The sequence below is a fragment of the Tamandua tetradactyla genome, chromosome 7 (genome assembly GCF_023851605.1).
Source record: "Tamandua tetradactyla isolate mTamTet1 chromosome 7, mTamTet1.pri, whole genome shotgun sequence".
Lineage (NCBI taxonomy): Eukaryota > Metazoa > Chordata > Mammalia > Pilosa > Myrmecophagidae > Tamandua > Tamandua tetradactyla.
The window spans coordinates 52,238,636-52,254,426 of record NC_135333.1 but is presented as its reverse complement, the minus strand read 5'-3'; the positions used below and the strand labels follow the sequence as shown (position 1 = coordinate 52,254,426).

The 15,791-nt window shown below is 39.4% G+C and overlaps 1 protein-coding gene across 1 annotated transcript in view; it reads left to right on the top strand.

The window, feature by feature from the left end:
- Positions 1 to 15,791, top strand: part of CELF2 (CUGBP Elav-like family member 2) — a 506,203-nt gene that overhangs the window by 94,300 nt on the left and 396,112 nt on the right. The window contains exon 2 of the mRNA XM_077169448.1: positions 13,937 to 13,972. Coding sequence (XP_077025563.1) covers positions 13,937 to 13,972 — 36 coding nt within the window. The remainder of the gene's footprint in view (positions 1 to 13,936; positions 13,973 to 15,791) is intronic.

Genomic DNA, 15,791 nt, shown 5'->3' with positions numbered 1-15,791 from the left:
AGGTTAAAAGATCAATATATGAAAGCAATTTGTTTTCTATATACTAAAACATGATCCAAATGTTTGGTAAATTATAGTGTATCCAAATACTAAAAACAAATTCTTTTCTTTGAAAATCAAGACAGATTGGGAGAAAGTATTTGTAAGCCAATATCTGATAAAAGAATTATATCCAGAATATACAAAGACCTTACAAAAATCAACAATAAGAAAACAAACAACCTAAGTTAAAAGAGTAGGGGTGGGGAACAGGACAAAGAGATTTGAACAGGAACTTCACTAAAGAAAATATCTGGATAGCAAAGAAGCACATGAAAAGATTTAGTCACCATTAGTTGTTAGGGAAATGCAAATTAAAACTACAATGAGCTGCAACTACACACCTATTAAATGGCTGCAGTTAAAAATCCTGATAATTCCAAGTGATGATAAGAAAGCAGAAGTATTGGAATACTTACACGCTGCTTGTGGGAAGTCAAATTTAGAAAACTGTTTGGAAGATTTTTAAAAAGTTAAATATATACCTACCATATTATGCCACCATTCATTCCATTCATAGGTGTTTACCGAAAAGAAAACATATGTTTATACAAAGACATATCTATGAATTTTCAGAGACACTCTCTTTGCAATAGTCCACAACTGGAAACAACCCAAATGTCCATCAACAAAAGAATAGATAAACAAATTGTGGTATATGTACACAATGGATATTGTGTGTTGCCACTCCACAATAAAGGAATTAAGTATTGATATAGGATACACCACAGATGAATCTCAAGATAATTATGCTGAATGAAAGAAGCCAGACCAAAAAAAAAAAGCACATATGTATGAATTTATTTATACAGAATTCTAGGAAATATAAAATAATGTACAGTGACAAAAAGCAGATAGATGGGGTGGGGGGTTAGGGAAAGAAAGGGAAGAAGGGTTTACAAAGGGTAGGAGGGAAATTTGAGGGGTTGATGGATATGTTCATTATCTTGATTGTATCAGTGGTTTTCCAGATGTATACATATGCCAAAATTTACCACATCCTGTAATTAAGTATATACAGTTATTGTGTGTCAATTATACTTCTGTAAAGAAGTTATGAAAGAAAGAGGAATTCAGCTATCAGAGACATCTGGGAGGTCAGTGAGTGGAAAGTGAGAATGTCCTTGAAGTTCCCTGTTGTATTTTCTTAATCTGAGTGAAACTGGCTCTGCCTACTCATATACATACAAGCTAAGTGATGTGCTCCACTGGAATTTTTGGTGAGATTGTCCTATTTACATTTATTTTTACAGCTTTTCTGTAATATTTGTAGGACACCAGTGTTCTTTCTACCAGTCTACTGTCTTATAAAATGCTGTTTTATCTACTCCCAGGATGTTAGTTGAAAAAGAAAATCACTAAATAGATAACCCAGCCATACCTCTCTTCTAGGACTTTTTTTTTATGAAAAGAAATACCTCCCCGTGTTTTTCTTAAACCTTACTGCAGAGGAAACTTTCCAATAAGCAAACCCAACTTACGAAAATGCAAATTTATAAATCAAATAAAGTGGAGTTTGATGATACTCTTTAAAAAAAAGAAGAGTCCCCAGAGAGTCCTTCAAATAGAAACCTTCTGGAGGGTATCTAAAGGTGACTGAAAAATATAAAAATTAGATTTCCACACACTTTCATATAATAAATACCCAGGCAGCCTGCCCGGGTGAAAAAAAGTTTGGGTACAGCTGTCCTTTGTTGGGGTGGACCTGGGTGGTGGAAGGTATCCCTTCTGTAGTCAGCCAAACTCCACCCCCAAAGAGGGATCCGTTGAAAGATGGGACGGCCATCTGCAGGGGGCGCTCCGTGTTTGGTCCTCGGCGCCCCCTAGTGGTTGGGGCTGGATGGGCAGTGGCCCGGGCCTGGGTCGGCGCCGCAGCTGCTGTCCGCGCTGCTCAGCGGCCGGACGGACCCTGGGCTACAAAATGACTTGCACCTGGCCGGGTGAGTGGGCATCCCGAGCGCCTTTACACTGACCCCCTATACCCCGACCCCCGACGGGCTACTGCCCTTGGAAAACCACTGTGTGTATGAGACTGATGTTCCCTGTGCCCAAAGTTCCTGGAGGTGGCCACTGCCCAGCCTGCCTTGTTTTCACAGCCGCGACCAAAGGCACTCACGGAATAGCCTCTTCTGAGTGTTTTTCTAAAATTTTGGCCATGTACCTTTTTGAACGGAACATATTATTCTGCCACCTGTACATTTTATCATTCAACATAGCTTGGAATTGGAGCTCAGAAATGACCTTAAGTTTTCTGACTGCTGCAAGGACTTTCCCCAGCTTATTTAGTCAGGACTCCACTGATGGGCCTTGTAGCTTTCAGCTTCGTAACCTGTGCACGTGAGTGAAGGTGGACCCAGAAGTACCTGTAACTTCCTCTTAACAGTATATCCTACCCCTGGAGTGGAGGCTGGAAGGTCCTTTACCTCCACGGGTAGTCTCAATACCTCCTGTGCAAACCAGCCAAGTAAAAGTGTGTAGTAAAGTGTGGAGTGAAACTCTTCTTGGATCCCTGTTTCTCTCTTTCTGCCCTTCCTATTACAGCAGTTGGAGGTCCACCCAAATTACCATCCTCTTTTTGGGGTCTTCCAACCATGATTAAGAAAGTTTTGTTTTGTTTTCTTGTTTTGACTACATATTTTAGAGTCACACTACACCTGGGTTCAAATTTACTTGCCTCAGTTTCTTTATCTGAAAAAGGGGCATCTTAATAGCTATTTAACTACTGTCATAGAGAGTAAAAGAGATCATTTATGTAAAGTGCTGAGCAAGATGATTGAAACTTAGTAAGTAGTCATTAGTGGCTGTTGTGGAATAAATGAAATAAAAAGCTTTGTTGTATAAATTCTATCCAAAGCTATTTGAGTATGTTGAATATTTAGGAAACTTTTTTGGTAATGGCACTTTCTCAAAGTACTAGAATCTTCGGCATGAATGGTCTGTCCTATGTCTAGGATTGCTGTGTGTCACCCCACACAACTGCGTATACCCTTTTTAGCCTGATGTTCATTGGCATGAAGATTTGGGCCAGGTTTGGTAAGCAGTTAGGTAATGTCAACATAATAAAGGAACTTAACAGGCTATCTATGCCATCCCCCATCCCCGGGGTGCACAGACCTTGTCTAACAACTTCTTTCCCAGGACTGCTAATTCAATTGGGTAAGCTGTGAAAATGCCCTCAATCTCCAGAGTTGTATTACCTCATTTTCTTCTATTTCCAAAGTCCTTCAAGTGATTAATTTTCAACTATTCCCAACACAAATGGGAAAGACCTAAAAAGATCCTCTTCGTCCATTGAACATATTTAATTTACCGAGAACTTTCTTTGGACTAGCCATGCACTGTTTTACATGCTGCTGACGGAGATGAAGTGACAGAGCAAATCTCTGCCCTCCTGGAATGTGTAGTCTAGAGGGGAAGACCAACAGTGAAAACCTGGAGTTGGTTTAAGAGCCCAGGTTTATGAGAAGGTAACATTTCACTGATCCTAGGGAGACACGGATCCTATCAGGCTGATGTTGACCACTGCTCCACGTTACTAAACTGAGAGGCAGATTTGTCACAGTCCAAGAACTTCTTATATTTTGGGCACTGCTTAAATATGCCGTAAATAAAATGTGCATGAGCAAAGAGGCAGGGTTCTGTAATATACAAAGTAGGGAACACACCTTTCTAACACAAGCCCTTTTTTACCCAAAACTCTTGAGTAAAAAAGCATACTCTACAAAAATAGCATTTCTTTTTGTATTAAAAGACACACGCAACTGAAAGGGAAAAAAAATTTATAACTTGCAGCAGGCCCTGGAGATTTAAATACTGAAGCCTTCAATTTGTACCAATAACTCATATACAGCTATATGGGGTGAAAAAGGTTAATGATGGAATTTTTTTAAACTATGTTCCATTGACTATAAATGGCAGATCTGACAGTTAAAATGAAAATTGTTCCAGAAGAAACTTTAGTCAAACTAATTATTTGAGACGTTATAAGGATGTATAATTATATTCTTCACCTTTTAAAAAAAAGTTTTATTACAAATGTGCTTTTAAAGAACAAGTAGAGAAATAAAAGCTGTAATTGTTCTTAATTATAGCTAACTATAATTGCACTCAATTGCAATAAGCTGAATATCACCAATGGCTAACGAAATCCTGGCATACAGACTCTGCACCCGCATTCATGAGACGGGGTACAGTTTTATGAATATTCTGTTATCTATAATTTAGCTCTTTTACAGTTGGTTCCATTTCTGTTGATTTTATTTATTTTTTTTAGTGATTGTGGCAATGGAATTGTCATCTGTGAATGTGTTGAAGGTTGTAGATTTCATCTGGGGTCCGTTCAGAATTCCCATTGCCACAGAAAGGGCCTGTTGGAAATGGTTAAATGAAGGAGTTGGACGTGACCCACCTCCATTGAATACAGGCTTGAATTTTCAGAGGTAATGATGAATACCACATTTAATTCATGCAGCAGGGTCCAACAAGGAACCTGGAAATTTTGAAGGATGTGAAAGAGAATTAACTACCCCTCTGCAGACCAAGTAGCATTATTTCAAATGGGTAAATTTAAGAAGGGCAAAATTGTCCCTAGAAGGGGAAAATGTTCATCCTGCTCCTCTCTCTATGCTCAGAACTCAAATCATCTGCGTTTCTGCCTTCATGCACAAAATTTTGGGGTGCAGCTCTCCTAAGCTGACTACTTTATGGCAAACTCTGGGAGCCCCGCTTTAACTCCTCTGTGAAATGCAGCTCATAGATGCTTCCTGTTATTCTCCAAGGACACTATAAAGGTAGTGTCTTTTTAAAAATGTGTACACTACTGAAGAAGAGAAGTGAGTTCTTTAGCTTCAGGAGAAAGGGCCATTTTATTACCTTTTTATAGCCACCATTCCTAGAAAACCCAAGTTCCCTCAAATGACATCAGAACAACTTTTATTTCTTTTCTACTTCCATTGATGACACAGCTGAGAGTTTCCAGCTCTATAATCAGAGTCAGCTTTGACACAATTTCTGGTGCATTTTTTTTTTTAAGAAAAACAGAATAAAGGGAAAATACTCTCTATCTCAGACTGGGCCACATGTCCCAACTGCAGGCCACCTCACCTGAGTCCCACCTCACCTGGACCCTTGGCAAAGCCTGCAGGTAGTCTCTGTAATGGGAAGCAAGGCAATGGCTTTTAGTCCGTCTGGAACACACCAGGAGACCAGGAGCTGAGTGACCTGTGCCTTGTCAGTTTTCGTCACATCCCTCCATTCCATGCTGGACCCCACGTCTCAGTCTACTTCATTCCACATCTGGTTGTCAGAAGCCCCCTTCACCCTCCAGTAAGCTGCTCCTCTTCCCTCCCTTCCCCACAGTCCTCTGCCCTTCCACAGACCACACTCCATCCCGGACAGTGCTTCTCCTGGAAGGCAGTGACGGTTACAGTTTTGGAAAGGGAGTGTCTACAGGACAGAAAAAGCCATCCCGTTGCAATAGTGTCTGCTTTGCCAGCTCTGACTTTGACATTGTTATGCTAATGACATCTCTCTGGATTTGTCTTCCCCAAAGCCCCATTCCATCCCTGCTCAGAAGGGCGTCTGTAGGATAGGAGTGGAAAACACCTCATCCTCCTGTTTATAATGATGCATCCAAGGGTGTCAGGATTTGCTGCTATGTCTGCCCCACTAGATGGTCAACTCCAAGAGAGAAGGGCCACGTTGACTTCGTTTACTACTCGATCCCCAGCACATAACCTTGGGCACATAGTAGGAGTTGTAGAAACATCTGTTGAACAAATTGGTACATTTTAATGGTTTCAGGAACCAGTGCTTGTTGATTAATGGATTAGGCCATTAGGCAAACATAATTTGGGCTGGGAATGCAAATCCCAATTGGTCCAGACATTTTCATGAGTGGGGATGATTTTCTCTAATTTTGATGACTTATTGGTAATGCTATATCCCGGGGAAATAATAGAGGAAAATTCGGCACTGTCACAAAATGGCCATCCCTTTAAATGGGTTTAACAAAGAAAAGCTTTATTAATAATTTTTGGTATCTCCCCTTTAAGAACCCAACCTAGGAAGTATAGAGCGGTGAATAGTCCAATAATATTAACCTTAGGGGTCTATTAATAAACTGATGACCCTCTCCATTGCAGAAACATAGTAGCTGAAGAAAATATACCTTTTCTTTTTCCTTCGAGAGACATCAATTTGTTAACAAAGCTCTAAAGAAGCACATACACAGAACCTTACATGTGCATTGTCTGTTTCTTTTTCTTTCTCTGAGTGTAAAAGATGGTAAATGAAGCCTAATGTGCCATTTCTGGGCTCAATGACTGTCCTCCAGGGCTGGTTACATTTGCCATGGCTAAAGTCTAAATAAGTGCATTTTAATGAGCAGGAATTGTTGCTAATGGCCTATCGAGGTACTTAGTAGATCACATGATTTAACTGTGATGGAATCGCAGAGGATAAAGAATATGATGATTAACAGGTAAAGCCAAGTGTGCCTCAGCTTCTGCCTCCTAAACCACGGGCAGTGTCAAGGGCAGGCCTTCTCCTAGGTGGATCCCTGACCTAAGTGTCTAGTTGATAATTTTGGAAAGGAAAGAGAGCAAAAGCCTGCAATAGCATCTCGAAATTATGAAGGGGCAGCAGTGCCACTGGAGCAGTGGCTTGCCTTACAGACAGCAGGCAGGGCCAGATGGACTCTTTTGCAGTTGATTAAGAGAAACCTTTGGCAGTTTTATTTTCAAGGCATTTTGAGCACAAGGACGCAGACAAAGGCGCACATCCATGGCTGTTTGATGTAAAGAATACTAAACTAACACGAATAAATCTTGCACCAAATAAAATCGTAGCAAGGACTTAGAATAGGAGCCCTGAAAATGAAAATGAAAACCAATCAGGAGGAGGCTGTACAGGCCAGTTTTTGTTGACCTGAGGCAAGAAAATGAATCTTAACTGAAAACTCAGATTGCGGGCCTGCCTCCAACCAGATGCAAGGCCTTGGTTTCAAGTACCCCGTCACCCCAACTCCAGCCCTGAGTGTTCACTGAGGGGCACAGTGGGCGGGCAGCCCCTGGCAGAGGGCCTGGGCAGACGGTGCCACATCAAGGCGTATTGAGCAGTTTAAAGAAAACTTCTACCTTGCGGACTTTATTTTCCCAACTGAGAGTTCTGAAAGAGTTCATTCCTGAACTTGGTCTAAGGGCAGGACCTTGGAGAGGTGCCTCTCCCGAAGTAGGCATGGAGATGGACGACTTCTGTGACTGCCGCCCGCTAAGGTTTCCTTCAGCCAGGCTGGGCTCTGTAGTGAGGGGAACTGCCTCGTACCCAAACCTGCAGTTTTCTAACTGACTCAGTAGGTTATCAAAGGGTCTCGTCTCCCCTTTTAGTTCGTCAGCATTTTGAAGGTACTGATCCAGACTGCCTATTGTGTTTTTAAAAACCAGAGCAGCATCTAGTACTGTCGGCTTCAAGCAACAGATGCTGCATGAGTATCCACTGAAAAGAAGAACGTGAAATGAAATGGTGCAAAGGAACAAAGTGGGTCTCAGAATCTAAGGTGGGGGTGGTTTTAGGTGCTACATGCCGTCACATATGCACTTATGGAGAACCCTTGCCTTGTGTCACACCTCCCACCCCCATCCTTGCTGTTATCTACACCCATCTCCTTACCTTGCTTCATTCTTCCTCATTGCCTTTTCTAGGTCAGGTGGAAATAAATATTTATTTGCTTATTTATTTATTGTCTCACATCCCCCTTACGAGTGTAAAGTTCTCCTGTGGGAACTTGGTTTTGTTCATAGCTGTAGTCTAGGCCCAGAATGAAAGAATGTACGTGTATTATATGTAAGATGTCTGTAGCTTGTATATATTGAGTAGCTGCATAGCCTGGTGATTATGGCATGGGCTCTGGAGCTAGAAAACTTGGGTTCAAATCTCGACTCTTCCTCTTCTAGCTGTTAGGATTTGGGAAGTTACTGAACATTTCTGTGTCTCTTTTTCCTCCTCTATCTCATGGTTTAGTAATAGTACCTACATCATTAGATTTTAATAAGGTTAAACAAGCAAACACATGTAAATGGCATAGATTTGTAGCTGATATTAAATAAGAACCCAATACATATTAGCTATGAGGTATATGTGTGTGTGTGTAAGTATAGATTTCATCATGAGAGAATAATCGATCGGGTTTATATACAGGCACCCACACACTCACATTTTGATATTTTAATCATGTGAGTGAAAATTAAGGAGGAGAGACAAAAGAGGAGAAAAGAAATAAAGAAGACCCAAAATAAAGAGAACATAAAGACTGGTCTTATTTCTTTTCTTTAGAGAAGGTAGTTTAATCTCTATGGTGGTTTGGATTTCCCAGAGCTAAGAGTCACCCTATAAGAAAAAAGTCAACTATCCTGAATTAATGTATGGGTTTATAATGATGCCCTTAAGCTTATCTTCTTTCTTTCTATTATTTGGAAGCAGGCCCAACTTTAAAAGCTTATAATTTGCCCCAAGTTGGGTGAGGAGAAAAAAAAAAAGGAAAAAGAAACCTGTCTGCTTGACTATACTTTCACCTTTAATTATAATAAAGAAACCCACTCCTGCAACCAGAACACTAAATCAGACACAAGACCGGCAATAAAAACAAAATGTATGTTAACATTAAATAAAGCCTTTGTACTTTTGGAAAGAGTCAAGAAGCATCCCAAGTCTTAGAAATATTTATCATGCTGACGCACAATTAGCGTGGGGGGCAGGGATGGGGGCGCGTGTCCTCTGTTTTATAGTTTTCAGCTAATTTTGGAAACCGGCAAGCTGTCCAGAAATAGATACTGTGCTGTTGCCTCAACACTTCCTAAAAAAAGAACTGTTTGCATAGTTCAGGAATGGGGAAAGACAGGAGATGATGAAGAAGAGTGTTGTTTTAGACAGCTGATAAGAGCTTCACACTGTGCATTGGCAAATGTTCTACATATTTAATATTAAATATATTTCTAAGGAATGCTAAATAGTCTATAAAAACTGTGCAATGCACATGGGACATCTGTCCGCTATTGAAAGGTACTTCTCTCTTCTTTCTTTCTTTTTTTTTTTTTTTTGCCTTTCCTAAAATTGAATTTATAGCACAACTTCACATTTGCAGAGAGCTTTCCGGTTGCTTCTCATGGATGACCACATCCAGTAAACCTGATCCAAGGGCAGCTTTAGTATTCCTTTCTGCAACATAGAACCCCCTTTCATCATTTCCATCTACTTCTTAGCTCCTACAACAGTTTTTTTTTCCTTCGAGCATAATTTTGCTTTGTCTTTTTTCATCATTGTTTCCATTCAATTTTAAGCACCAGCTCTTTTCCTGAAATCGGATTATCTTGGGTAATGATAACTAAGGAAAGGAAATTAGTGCAATTAAACATAGAATGCTGCTATACCTACAATAGACATTTTTTTAAATGAATATAAGAGACTGGAATTAGCTGCAAGTAGGAAGCATTTAATGGTTCTATTACACTTATATTTATTGAGTGTCTGATATATCCCAAGCCCCAAGTAGTAAAAATTTTTGGATGAGACGTGGTCTTTGACTTGAAGGTGATTTCATCATTGTGTATTTTATATAGTATCAGTTACTAGAGTCTTAACACTTGGAAGAAGAATCAGGATCGAACTCATCCTCATGCCTCTCAAAGCCCCCAACACCGTCTGTCTGAAGATACACCAAGTGCTCAGTGAATTTGTAGGCTGAGTAAATATTTGTCAGAGATAAAGATGATTAGTCCTTAGGAAACAATGCGATTAATCGACATTGTGACTGATAAAAGTTCAGTGAGAAAACAGGGTCTTAAGGTCACCTTCTTTAACTCCTGTCAGTGATGAAGGAGCATAGCATATTCAGCTAAACTTATTTCCATCAAGAGTTTATTTGCAAAAGATATAAACTCAGGGAAAAAATATGAATAATTCAGATTAACCATTAACCGTAGTCAACTGATAGAAATGAACACATCATGGTTTTGGAAGCTCTGGTATTGAGTGATTTGTTGATATAAAAAATGACAATTAGCTTATGGGTCCTAGTTGCAATGCTGCAGATAGATAGTAGGGATTTTTTTCTTTGAATACACACACACACACAAAGAGGCACAACAGCATCGTTTTTTAGGTTAACAGCTTATAATTTAAACTGAGTTCATTTATTAATTCATGTTCACCAGAAATCGTTTTTCCTATCAAAGAATATCTCTAATGCTAATGCAAATTTTTGAGTGCATGTCGAGTAAAACATAATTTCCCCCTGCTTGTATTTAATATCTGAGGAATATGCCTTTTTCTCCAGTATCTGTCTTTTGCTGTGAAAATAGGGCCAACTCCTTTTCTTTGCGTGTGTGGGTCTGGTAAATAGAGTTCTGCATTGTCTTTCTTTCAGAAATCAGCACTGTCTAGAAATTTCTAGTTCATTTTTCCAGTGGAACAAGAACAAATACTTGTGTAACCTGTGTCTTTTCCCCACAGTCTATATAGTTGCCTTGCCCATACACTTAATCCAATGGCAGTTTTTCTTTAGCTGCCTGTCATTTTTAATCTTTCCAAAATATTCAAATTAGTTTTCAGAGGGGGAAAAAAGAACTTTTCCACACTCCTGTTTCCTCAGTCTTACATCTGCTCAATTAAATTACAAAATTATAATGAGTCTTGCTACCATAGGCAGGTTGGGGAACAGACACAGGCACCCCTGCTAAGCCTGCATACTTTGGTGGTAGTATCCAAAGTGGGACAGGCAATGCTGAGAGGACTCAGTCACTGTGTTTCTCCATGGGAATGGAGAATGTTGGCTAATCCAGGAGGCACTTAAAATGGATTGTGAACCCTTGCATTCTATTGCTTTATTGCAGATTTGCCCCCAGCAGGCATTTACCAATGCTTGCAGACATTTGTGGTCATCTCGATTTGGACGTGGTTGCTACTGGCATCTAGTGGGGAGGGGCCAGGGATTTTGTGTTAAACATCCTTCTATGTACAGGACAATCCCTGCCACAAAGAATGATCTGGCCCCAATTGTTACTAGAGTGCAGAAGTTGAGCAGTGCTGCCCTACTGTGATTTGAGTAGATGTATTAGGATATATGCCTGCCAGAGTTGTAAAAGAGGCCAGGGGACTCAAAATATTAAAATAGGTGTAGCCTGGAAAGAGAAAATAAAGAGTAAAAAGACTAGAAACAAGAAAAGGTAGTTGTATTTTGACCCTGGGATGCTGCTGTTTCCAGATTCAAGTTTGGTTTCCAGAGCAGAAAAGTTTATTAATTCAGTCCCAATGAATTGAATAAATATTTATTGATTCCTAACATATGTGGACCTCGAGTGGTAAAGTGATAAATACTAAACATATAAAAGATATTTCTGTTTTGATGAATGTTATAGAGGGGGGAGGGGTACTTCTTATTTGGAAAGAGAAATTTCTTGTACAGGCACTAAATTCTTAGAAGAGATGAATGCATGTGAAATTTTCAAGAGTATAAGTTACCTTCAACTGTGGTTTTGCTGAAGGAATGGAAAATTTCTCCAAAAAGTCCTTTTCTATGGCAATAAAAGGCAAAGGTTTAATATGTGATTACTTCGGAAAGGGCATTTCTGTGGGGAGCTAAACTTAGAGGCATTCATTTTTCTGAAGGGAACAATTGTTCTCCCAGCATTTTCCTAAAGTTCCCAGGTTCTGACACAGAAAATAAGTAGAGGGAGGGAGTTTCCGACACTGGTGCATGGAGAAGAAGTCCTTTATTGGAATGGTCCAGGTGAGTAAAGAAATGTTTGCTTAAGGCTGAAGTTCTTAACCTAGAGTTGACATGTTAGATTCACGAAGTCCAGGAGCTGCCTTGCAGTCGGACACCACATAATGCTATGTGTCTTAGTTCCCTAGAGCTGCCGTAACAGCACTGTTTTAGTCTGCTAACTGCCCGAATGCAATATACCAGGAATGGAATGGCTTTTTAAAAGGAGAATTTAATGAGTTGCTAGTTTACAGTTCTAAGGCCAAGAAAATGTCCCAATTAAAGAAAATCTATAGAAATGTCCAATTTAGGGCATCCGGGAAAAGATACCTTGGTTCAAGAAGACCAATGAAGTTCAGGGTTTCTCTCCCAAGTGAGAAGGCACATGGTGAACACAGTCAGGGTTTCTCTGTCATCTGGAAGGGCACATGGCGAACATGGCATCATCTGCTAGCTTTCTCTCCTGGCTTCCTGTTTCATGAAGCTCCCTGGGAGGCATTTTCCTTCTTCCTCTCCAAAGGTTGCTGGCTGGTGGTCTCTCTTCTTTCTCTGCTCTCTCTGAATCTCCTCTTTTCTTGAAATGTTTCCTCTTTTATAGGATTCCAGTAAACTAATCAAGGCCCACCCAAATGGGTGGAGACACATCTCTGCCTAATCAGGTTTAATACACTCACTGATTGAGTCATATCTCCATGGAAATCATCTGAAGTTTCCAACATACAGTACTGAATAGGGATTAGAAGAAATGGCTGCCTTTACAAAATGGGATTAGGATTAAAACATGGATTTTCTAGGGTACATATATCCTTTCAAACCAGCACAAGCATAATACAAATTTGGTGTCTTTGAGTCAACAGGAATGTATTGAGTTTAGAGGTCAGAAATCAAGGGGTCAGCAGAGCCATACTTGCTGTGAAATGTGTAAGACAGCATCCTTCCTGGCCTTTTCCTAGCTTCTGGTGGTTTGCTAGCAATCCTTGGTGTTGCTTGGCTTATAGCTATATCACTTCAATCTCCATTTTCATTGTTACATAGCTGTTTGCTCTCTGTGTCTTTCTCTTGTTCAAGGTCATGAATCAGGTTGAATTAAGGGTCCACTCTACTCCAGTCTGTCTTTATTTTAACTTATATAATTCCATCTGCAAAGATCCTATATTCAAACAAAGTCATATTTACAGGTACCGGTGGGTTAGAATTTCAGCATATTTTTTGGTGGAGGGATAAATTCAACCCATAGCAATGAGCACAGTATTACTTTTTCTAGGTGGGATGTTCAGATCATCAATGAAATTCTTAAAGAGATTATATGACCCTAACATATAGGGTCATATAATATGCACCACTGTTCTTAGAAATCATACCTTTAATTTCTCAGCCTAAAATTGAGCACGCCTCTTTCTCCTCTTCCTGTTCCCTACACTCCATTATCTCAATTTCTGATTGAAAGCCAAGATAATACAATTAAGACAAAGTGGCCTTAAGATAGTTGTGAAATTTGTCTCTGGCCTTTTATAGTCATGTGTTCAAGAACATCTAATTAGTGACTTTTCTTTTGTGCCATTTGGATTATCATAGCATCAGCCTTCCACAAGTCTTATTGGTTGAGCATCAAAATACATAAATGAAAAACAGCAACTTGCTGTTTAAAGAATTGGAATTTGTGTTGTGCATGTCCCTGGACAAACCTCAGGTGACAGAGGTCTTTGACACGCAGGAATATCCTCAAAAGAATTTGTTCCTAAATGATTCTTGGAAAGCGAATATGGGTGGTTTGTTTAATTGGCAAATATCTAAATGGTGGTTTGGAATTTTTTCCCCACCTATTTTCCTTCTGTTTGTGGTACGTGTTTTTCATTTCAATGTTTTAAGCTCAGCTAAGTTCTACCAGCAGAAAGCAGAGACAGATATTTTGCATGTATATAAAATTTACTAGGAAAATAACCATTCACCTGTTTCTGTAGATTAATCAGAATGTGAATAGTCATTCTAAAACTTCCAAACAGCTGCATATACAGTATGTTCCTCACACACATGATTCCAGAATATCTTGGTGCTTTATATTATGAGATATAATATTAAACATATTTTTATACTTTAATGGAAGAAACTAATCATAATTATCCTCTTTTTCTCCTATAGAGAGACTGCCACAGAATTAGCTGGAAGTCTACCAAGGTAAGCAAGCTGGTTTTGCTTATTCTATGTCTGACTTTCAATGCACACTGGAAGAAGTGTGAGGGGCCCTTGAAGGGATCGTCCTATTTTCTTTTCTTCACATCAGATTTTAAGATCACGTATTTCACTATATAAATGCAAAAACTACCGTGCACAAGTCACACAGAAGTGATGAAACCAAGAAGAAATAAGGCTAATTTTTATATGTGATTCAGAAAGATCATTGTCCTTCCTTTGAAGTTACTTGCATATTTGGAGGTGCACATGTGAATTATATGCTCCACAGAAATCAAAAGATCCTTCTTCTATGTTATATTGATGGGACTTTGGTGATCTAAAGACACATCAAGTTGCTTCTGCCTTGAGTTTACCCCTTATTGTTACTGTGTTTAAGTATTTATATAGTTATGAAAGAAGCCTGAGTGTTCCATAAAGAACTTACACCTTGGTTTTGATGGTTGTATAAATATGTTCTGGAATTCTTATTGTTGTTGAAATGAATACCTAGTAGTATTATCTCACCAGGAATGAATCAATATTTAAGCCTGCTGTAAAAATCGATAAGAATAACAAGATACAAATTATAGACAAGTAGCCATCAAGAAGGATTGTCACCATATAGTAGAAAAAGAAAAGAAAGAGGATGGCGATATTTTAAGAGGAATATTACCGGGCATCGCATAGAGCACCTGGTACCGTGGCTTAGTCTTAGAAGGTATAATGTAGATGTTTGTGAATGAGTAAATACTTCATGGGGTATTGCCTAGGAAAGGCTGGACATGTTAGTCAAAGGAATCTCAAGAACGGGAAAGGAAACAGAGGAGCAAACAGAATGTGATAATGCAGGGCACCAGGGAAGAGGTGGAAAGTGCTTGCCATTATCATCTGTTACAGGAGATAAGCACCTTTGGTTGTTGTTGTTGTTTAAGTAAAGAAAATCTTTGCTTATGGGATCATGATTAACACTGGCAAAAAGAATTACTTACTGTGATCCAAATATTTAAAGTACTGTGTGTCTTAGTTCTTTGGCTAATGTCCCAAAGAAACATTTCAACTAGGGGAGGTTTTACAGGGTTAAAATTCTGTAAAATAATTAAAAAAAAAAAAAACTACCTGCATTTTGGTTTTTGCATCCCTGAGTTTATTTATCATTGTGCTTTAACTCTGCAAAAAGTCCCCTGTGAAGCCCTGAGCATCTAGTCATTTGCAAGGAGCCAGAGAGTTGCATGTTTGCCTGTGTTTGTGGTGCAGAAGTTAATCCTGAAATAGTGGAATGAAGAATGACTCCCAAACTTGTAGAGAATGGCAAAGGAGAAGACAGGCCACCTGCGTACTGTCAGATAAGAGGCACAGTGCTATAATCATGCCGATGAAAATTACTCACATGTCGGAGAACTCTGAGGTGGCACCTTGAATTCTATTAAGTAGCATCTGTTGTGAATACCAAGCAGCAATCTATGAGATCTCCATGAGCGTTTTGCTCTTGTATTTGGTTTATCACTCCAGGGAGAGTCTGCTCTTTTCTTGAATTTGGTGGAAGGCATTTTGGTAACAAGCTTACTTTATTTTCCCATGGGGTTTTCTTACCCTAATGTCAAATGAAAATCAACAACATGCCAACAATTTTGTTCTGACTGCAATTTTGTAGCCAATGTGATGACTGCCAATGAGGGAGAAAGAAATAAAGTGCTGTTATTACTCAGTCATTCTGAAATTCATTCTGAAATAACCTAAGATATTCTTTTGACTCTTTGCAGGGGAAGTTTGGGACATAACCATTGACAAGTATTTCCCTTCCTCACATTAGCATGAAATAATG